General features: G+C 40.6%; 2 protein-coding genes across 2 annotated transcripts; one reads left to right on the top strand and one right to left on the bottom strand.

Annotated features, from left to right (window-relative positions):
• Positions 1-569: 569 nt before the first annotated feature.
• IKZF5 (IKAROS family zinc finger 5 (Pegasus)) lies at positions 570-1868 on the top strand (the record flags this gene model as incomplete). The annotated part of the gene is made up of 1 exon (XM_009866490.1): positions 570-1868. A coding segment is annotated over one exon (998 nt), but the record flags the coding sequence as incomplete, so codon positions are not given.
• Positions 1869-6676: 4808 nt separating this feature from the next.
• Positions 6677-8450, bottom strand: PSTK (phosphoseryl-tRNA kinase; the record flags this gene model as incomplete). The annotated part of the gene is made up of 5 exons (XM_009866489.1): positions 6677-6864; positions 7073-7166; positions 7308-7383; positions 7757-7997; positions 8381-8450. Coding segments are annotated over 5 exons (669 nt in total), but the record flags the coding sequence as incomplete, so codon positions are not given.
• Between the last annotated feature and the right edge of the window lie 3 nt (positions 8451-8453).

The following is an 8453-nucleotide window of genomic DNA, read 5'->3' as shown; positions in this document are numbered from 1 at the left end:
GACATTCTGTGATTCTGTCATTATCTTGTCTGAGAGAGTGCACAGCTGTCCAGGGATCAGCTGGCTTTTGTTTTCTTTTGACACAAGATCCTTTTTTCAAAATTCAATTCTTGAGTGGATGCGTGTATATGTGGGTCATTTAGATAATAGTTCCAGGATGTTTAAAAGTAGGAAGGTTTGGCAGATGTTGAACAGATTCCCTACCTCAACATTTAAACAGAGTTATTATTAAGAGTGATTGCGTTTTTGTGGTGCAGATGTTCCTGTAGCCCCAGCTGCATATGTGCTGTAGAGGTGAGGTGGAGTTTGGGTCTGATTAGGAGCATCACACAGACATCGGTGCATTCAGTCCTTGGCATCATTGCCATAATTCCCAGTCAGATTATCTGTTATGCTAATTCTCATCACTTCTTTTTCTTTCTTATGCTTAGTATTGCTTGGGTGAGGCAGAGGTGTCTAAATTTACTCCACTCTGCCACCAAATACTCAGCTAAACTCAAGACCAGCAGTGACTCTGAAGCTGAAGTGAGGAGCTGTTCCCAGTTAGCTGCTTTCTATTCCATTAAAAGCCTTTTTCAAGCGCTCTGTGAGACGCTACAGTATAATCTGTTTTAATTTTCCAGGTGAGAAACCACACAGATGCCATTTGTGTCCCTTTGCGTCAGCTTACGAACGTCATCTGGAAGCTCACATGCGATCCCATACTGGTGAGAAACCGTACAAATGTGAGTTGTGTTCCTTCCGCTGCAGCGACAGGAGCAACTTATCTCATCACCGCAGGCGCAAACATAAAATGGTGCCTATCAAGGGTACAAGGTCTTCCCTAAGCAGCAAGAAAATGTGGGGGGTTTTGCAGAAGAAGACCAGCAATTTGGGGCACAGCAGAAGAGCATTAATTAATTTGAGTCCGCCTTCAATGGTGGTTCATAAACCGGACTACCTTAATGATTTCACTCACGAAATCCCAAATATCCAGACTGAAGCGTACGAGAGCATGACAAAATCAACCCAGAGCAGTGGATTGCCGAGAGATCCACAAGACCTTATGGTAGATAATCCTTTAAACCAGCTCTCCACATTAGCCGGACAGTTATCTAGCTTGCCACCTGAAAACCAAAATCCAGCCTCTCCCGACGTCGTCTCCTGTCAAGACGAGAAGCCTTTCCTGATTCAGCAGCCCGCCGCACCGGCGGTAGTTTCAGCTGTGTCAGCAAATATTCCTCAAAGCTCGTCTCCGACCAGCCCAGATCCTCGTCCTCCGCACAATCAAAGGAACTATAGTCCCGTGGCAGGTCCCAGCAGCGATCGCAGCGCCCACACCAGTACGCCCAGCATAAGTAACAGTCAGCCGAGCACTCCGGCTCCGACCCTCCCGGTTCAGGACCCTCAGCTTCTGCATCACTGCCAACACTGTGACATGTACTTTGCGGACAACATCCTTTACACTATTCACATGGGATGTCATGGATTTGAGAATCCTTTTCAGTGCAACATATGTGGGTGTAAGTGTAAAAACAAGTATGACTTCGCTTGCCATTTTGCAAGAGGCCAACATAGTCAACATTGACTGAGAACGTGCTTTTGTTTAGTTTTTTAACATATTGCAGTCTATTTTTCATACTCGCTGAAGGGAAGCTTGCACATTCCTCTAAGGAATCTCGGCGTTAATCAGTTTGACAAAGGAGGCAAAGTTATTTCTATGTCGTCGTAAAACGTGCCAGGGAAATTTTGTATCGGACGTGGTTGTTATTTTCTGCGTAGCCTTGCAAAAAGCTGAGAGAGTGCTATAGGAATCGGAATGCATTTACATGCTTTGGTTGCAATATTTAAGTTGCTTGCACTTAATCCCAACAGACATTCTACAAATGTAGAAAGCGGAGCACGTGACCTGAAACATAGGATGCAATTATCAGACTATTTTACTAGGCAGGACAAAATATATTAACCATAAAATGTGAAAGGTTAATGCAATGACATGTATAGTTAACTTAGAGACATACTTACCCTTAAAAACTTAGCTACTCCAACTGGAAAGACAAAAAGAAGCAACTTTCACATACAAATTCAATTTGATGTAAAATTTGCTACAATCCAGTGAAGGTTACTAATAAGTTTTTGCTTAGTATAGTCTAAACTCTTCATGCTAGGGCTCAAACACTGATTATTATTCTTAAAAGTCATCACAAGCTTAGAAGATAACAGGTTATTGTGAATTAAATTCTGGTAGGAAAAAAAGAAAAGGTTAAAAGCTTGTCATTCACTAATTATACAAAAGAAAATTTGACACCTTACTTCACACTTACCAAAACCTTACACGTCATTCTTTTTAAAAGGAAGTAGATTTTGAACAGTCATAACGAAAAGCTTGTAGAACTAATATATATGCCTTAAACTAATTTGTACAGATACTTAAAATTTGCACAGTTAGGCTTCTGTCTTGCCGATAGAAGCTCTAATAGAAACAAACGAGAGGTTTACAAATTCAAAGTAGTTGGTTCAGTTTTAGCTCGGGCCAAGCTAAAACTGAACAGGTTGCCTGTATGGTTGAAAGCTGCATCGTAAACTTCAGCTGACTGGGAAATCACTAGGTCTTGTCCCCTGCCCCAAATCTGTTGTCCTTTCGGCGTGCTAAAAGGAAGGGGAAGGGCTTCTGGGTTTTCTGTTCCCCTGGGAGGCAGAGGAATACCGGCTGACTGCATTTGAGGTCGTCGTGATTAATAATCATAGGAATTGTAGGTGGCAAATGGTGACTAAAGATATACCTGAAGTCCATTGCACATGTTGTTTTTTTTTCTTTTTTATTTTATGCTGTACATTGTACTTTAGAAGCACCTAGGCTAACAGACAGGCACTTTAATATAAACCTAAATAAAACACCCTAGCAAAATTAATGAAAGCTCTTAATGTAATACACAGGAATTTGTGATGCTTCAAGAAAAGTGAAGAACTGCTCCTTTTCCCATTTTTAGACATGCACTTTTACCTTAGTTTGTCTTACTTGAGACAAATTAAAGCTTCCCTTACATATTCCCCTTTTCCTATCAGCAAAAACAAGGCAGCGGATATGCTTTGTTAAAAGCAGGAAGATTTAATTCGTGTTCTTGGAATCCGAACAGCGAAGGTTTGGCTAATTCAAATGTCTGTTGTTATGGGAGCTAAAGCTCCTTGGAGCCAACGGAAAAACTTACAATGACTTCAGTGTAAGCTCAGCATAGGAAGACTCACCTTTCTGAGAACTTGAGCTGTAGAAGTAATGTTGACTGTAATGAATTAGAAATTTAGGAAGCAAATATGTTTCTCTCCAGCTAACGTACTGACTTGTTGAATTTTCCGAGCTTGAGTAACCAGCTGAAGGAATTGGATTCTTGCCTGCATATAGTCATGTTAGTAATGAGGTCAAAAATATGCCTTTGAAGTGTTTCTGATGTCGTGAAGATGAACGATAGCAAACTATCGCTCCTAAAAATGCTTTTGGTTTCAGGCCTAGTTCAAAATCCATTTCAGTGGATTTCGGCGACAGAATGTAATTTCCATTATTCATAATGACACTCTTTATAATTCCAGAATGTCTCACTGTTGCTTTATACTTTTAAAATTCCTTTTGTAAGCAAAACTGCAGCTCTGTGTGCGCACAGAGTCCTTTCTTTTAAGGACTAAAAGTTGACTGAACTGGAATCCAGGTGGAAGCTACTGGCCCTGTACAGGCTTTGTAACACGACTCCTCTAGTCAAAGACTAAGGTAGAAATGATAGATAGCTCTCTTTTGATCCTGTACTGATGCCTTCTGAAATCTAAATTTGGCTAAAATAATGTATTAGAATAACGGACTGCCACAGCTAGTAATTTATAGAGGTCATGTTTCTTTCCTTTTGATACTTCTATTCCCAGGCTTTAGGAACTCCTAGGAAAGCCCTCAAAGGGTGGTGCTCCAAGGAGCACCTTCCAGTGCTGAGTGACACCGACCACAGCAGCCAAGTTCTTCGTGGTTTACAGCTCCAGCCTTTCTCCCTCTTGGTATCAGCAGGGAAATTAACTCTTCTATGCACAAATGTTTGCGATTTCATCCATCTGTTCCATTTTACGTGGTTTCTGATCCGTTAGGACTTTTGTTGGCAGCGCCTGTAAAAATTACTTTTTTTTCTTTCTTTCTTTCTATCAGTTAATGATTTGGCAATTCAGAAAAATGACTTCTGAATCCTGATGCCTCTGAAGGAAATTTTAGACAGGACAATAGTTAGGTTGCTAATAGAGGTAGCTGTTAACAAGAGGATGATCCTGTTGAAAAGGGGCTTTCGTTTAGGAGGGAAAAATACATTCTTAATAACAGTAGGAAAGAAACCTAACGTCAAACCTTGCAAATTGTTGGGAAGTATTTTAATAGCATTGTTTGTGCTTCAGAGTACCTAAGGAAAAGCAGACGAGCTTGAACGTCTGTGAATGGTTGAACGATACAATTATTTTTCCTTCTTTCCTTGAGCAAGCTGCTCTTTGCTGGGGGGGTTCTTGGGCAACAGCAGGCTTGGGTGGTCGTGCCTTGGTCCTGCAGCCAGACCCGTGGGGCAGATAGATCCCTGAGGGGCACCCTCCAGATTCTTGCGATTCTTGATTTTTTTTTTTTTTTAATTTTTTCACCATTCACTGATGTTGTTCGGTTGTGCCAAACTCTGACGATAATCTGTTTCCTTCTGTCTACCGAGTAGGTTTGGAAGGTGTATTTTCAATTAGCTTTTCATACTTTTTGTACATATTCTTTGCTATAATTTAAAGACCAGAATTAGTACTGGAAAATCATTTGAGAGTATGATCCTGGAAATTCCCTTGCACAAGCAGGCCTTACTCAAGAGTCCAGGAGGGATACTTGTCGGGAATTGGGGGATCGAGTCCTTCGTAGGACTTGTCATATTGAGTTCTCCATGTGCTACACTGTGCTAAGTTTTTTATTTCAAAAAAAAAAAAAACCCAACACACCAAATCCTTATATTATAGGGTGGTGATTAGCATTGTAACTTGTATTAACAGGGAAGTTTGGGAATGAGAAGAAATTTTTTCCATAGCTTGACTCTGTTAAGTTCTGTAGTTGCAAAACATTAACTTTGTGGGTTTTTGTTGTTGTAGTAATGGATTATTTTACAGATTTGTTGACGTTTGTACCATGCACTGTTTATAGCACTCTTAATACAGGCTTGCTGAGACAGAATATTCCAATGAACATGCAAATATTAGACTGAAGTTCTTAGTAGATTCTCTTGGTTAATATTTAAACCAACTGTGAAGCAGCTAATAGGGAAAAATAGTTGGTTTTTCCACAGACACACGTTTAGATGAAGAGGATTTTGACATAAAATGTTGATTGGCATTTTAATGTAATAGTGCTGAAAGACACATTTCAACGGTGTTTCCTAACAAAATGACCTGTTGCTCTTAGTTTTGTTTCAGAATGTTTGAGGGGGTTGCTTGTTTGGTTTTTGTTTCTTTTTTTTTTTTGACAAAGGGAATGTAATTTAGAAGTCTTCACTGGCAAGTTTTCTATTAATTATAAGCTTATTTGAAGATCTACAGCAAATGGATGTTCTGCTGCAGGAAGTCTATGCCCTGCCGAAGCGTTTTCCGTTGAGCAATCTTTGTGTATGTGCTTCTAAGTACCTGCTTTGTTAATAATATGTATTTCAGTGTAAAGAGCATATTTTGTATGCAAAATGAAACCTGTTAGAGTTGTAAAATAAATTTTATTGTGTAGTGACTGTTTTCAGATGACAAGGTTAATTCTGAAATAACTATCTAGTGTAGTTCATGTTGTGAAGCTTTGCTTTTGTAAGATATGAATAAAATAACACTTTCTAATTAAGCCTCGTGTTAATTTTTTAATTGCCTGTGCTTCAACAGGTGCAACTGGTGAACTGCTCCTGACTAGCTGTGGTCTGGATACGGTAAGGAAGGTGAGTTTACCTCCAGGGTAAGCAAGGAATTTGCTTCAGTCTGCTTAATTTGAAAATGCTTCATTTTACTCCTGAGCCAGGACACACTTTTACTCCTTTTCACTGTTAATCTTGCACATTTGCCCATCTTTCACATTCTCTGTTTCTACATGGTCCTATTTCCTTCTCATCAAGAGTGCTTCTGTGTCTCAAATCAGAGTTTTTACTGGGGTAAGGTGGTTGTCACCATATAGGGAACATCTGTGTATGTTGTTATTAGTGACAATAAAGGTGGTGCCAAGGTTTAAGTTCCTCTGGACAGTGGAGATAATCCTACATGTGTGTGTGTGTACCTGCAGGTGACTCAAGTTTCTGCTCCTTTGCAGTTTCTGTCAGGGGAACAAGCAGGGAAGCCAAGAGCCAGCCATCTCACTTCTTGGTTTTACACCTTTTCAGGCACATACTCACTGAAGTTAGTCCTGCCATAAGCTGGAACCAGGACTAGATGACTTCTAAGTGTTCCTCCTAGGCTAACTTTTTCTACGAATCTCTGAAATTGAAATAAAACCTAAGGATTGTTTGTTGCTTGGCTTGATCTTCAAAGTCACAGTACGCTGGACTGTTTTCCTTAGTGAGGGGAGAGGAATTGTAAGAGGCACGAGGCTCCAGAGAAGGAAGCTGTATCTCTTGGACGTTTTCAGCTTAAAGAGTACTGCATTTTAAACACCCGGGACTCTTAAAAAACACTGTTCTCTATGCCATTATTTAAAAATGTATTTATTAACTACATTGGTTGCCTCACGTTGAAATGAAGAAATTGCACGTGTAGCAGGGCCAGAAGACTGATTTTTCAAACCATCTCCTTGCCGCAAGTCTTCCAAGAATTCTGCTTTGAGTTTGTTGAGTTCTTCTGCCAGGCTCTTCATCTCGCTTGGCAGTATGTTTTTATCTAAAAGAAAACAGAAGCTGAACTTTTAACTTCATGCTTAAAAGACAAAATTTACAGACTTCGACTAAAACTCTACCAGCACCTTTGACCAGGCTTCTGAAAGCCTCAGTAACACCTGCAGGGTTGGGATTCCTGCGCAGTTTACCCCGAGGGAATCCCACAGGTTTAGTGTTCCGTAGCCAGCCAGCACCCTGCCCTGCAGGCGTACCTTTGGCATCCTTCATTGTCTGAGAGATGACGCGCCTGCACGCCTGATCAGCCTGATGGACGCTACTGGCTGCACAGATTGCTCGATCTGCTTCCTATCCCGGGTGACCAACAGAAAGGAAGAATATGTACAAATGCATTAAATTCGATTTAGACTGTCGGCAGCGTTTGAAGTGCCCTTGGAGAACAAGCAATGCAGTGACAGGTGCAGCGCACACCTGCACGAGCGGTGCTACCTTTTGCTCAGTGTTTTCCTCGTTTTGCTTCACTGGATTTTCCAAAGCGGTGGCCAGCAAGCTAATTATCTGCTCACTAAGAAAACAAACAAAAGAGTAAGCCGCATCAGGCAAACAGTGTCACCGAAGATGTTTCTTTCATTTGGTAATAACGCTTCATCAGAAAAAAAAATTCAAGTTTTCTGTTAAATTTATGAGGCAACCAATGCAGCCTTTATGCAGCCAATCATTTCCAGTCATAATATTTCAGCCAATTTACATAAATTTTCATCAATACTTTAGAAATGCAGTTAGTTTTGAGGTTAACTGCAAAGAACGATGGCTGTGAGTTCCCAACGACTGGCACATATTGTGTGTGTAATTGAGTAGCTCCCAAAAATCACCATGTGGAGTATTTTTTACGTACCGTTTAAATACGGTAAAAAGCTTCTACCCCCCCATTTATGAACAAAGGACTTAGTGAAAACCCTAGCATCAATCCAGTAACATACTTATCCTCCAAAGTGCAATCAAGACTGTTCAGGATGAGGCTGTTCTGTTCCCAAGAGTTTTTCTCGAGATCTGGCATTTCTATTTTTCTTGCCATTAAACATATTGTCTGGTCAGGTAATGGATGACTTCTTAGACGATTTCTCTGCAAGCAGCATTCAAGTGGACACTCTAAAAATAACTGGCAGAAGCTCAAGGAATCTAAAAGTACATAAAGAGAGAGTTTGACTTTTGACGGGTTAATATAAAAATTTCTGACAGCAAGATGCAAGAGACAGGCTCTACATGAATGTGGAACATCTACGCGAGTTCTGAGCCTGAAAATACAAACCTAATGATAATATGAACAATTTTATCTTCAAGGCTAGTCAAGTAGTAATTTCTGAGTTCAAGGCACAAAAGAAAGGCTTGAAGTGACCTAGCGCTTTCTAACAGCACAGTAACAAAGTTGTGCTGATGCTTATGATACTGCAGGAATCTGGCGCCTCAGAGTAAGAGAAGCACTTAAGGAAAGGCACTTGGAGCGCACTGAATTTCCCACAAGGCCGGAAACGTTCTTATGCGAAGGAACGAAGAGTAATTACATTTGCGAGCCAGCTGGTACACCTCGTATCTCATGCTCTGGTAATAAAAATTGTCATCCAGCACCAGGAAGAG

This window comes from Apaloderma vittatum, unplaced genomic scaffold (genome assembly GCF_000703405.1).
Source record: "Apaloderma vittatum isolate BGI_N311 unplaced genomic scaffold, ASM70340v1 scaffold44303, whole genome shotgun sequence".
Taxonomy (NCBI): Eukaryota; Metazoa; Chordata; class Aves; order Trogoniformes; family Trogonidae; genus Apaloderma; species Apaloderma vittatum.
Note: the sequence above shows the minus strand (reverse complement) of the source record. Positions and strands in the feature narration are given on the sequence as shown.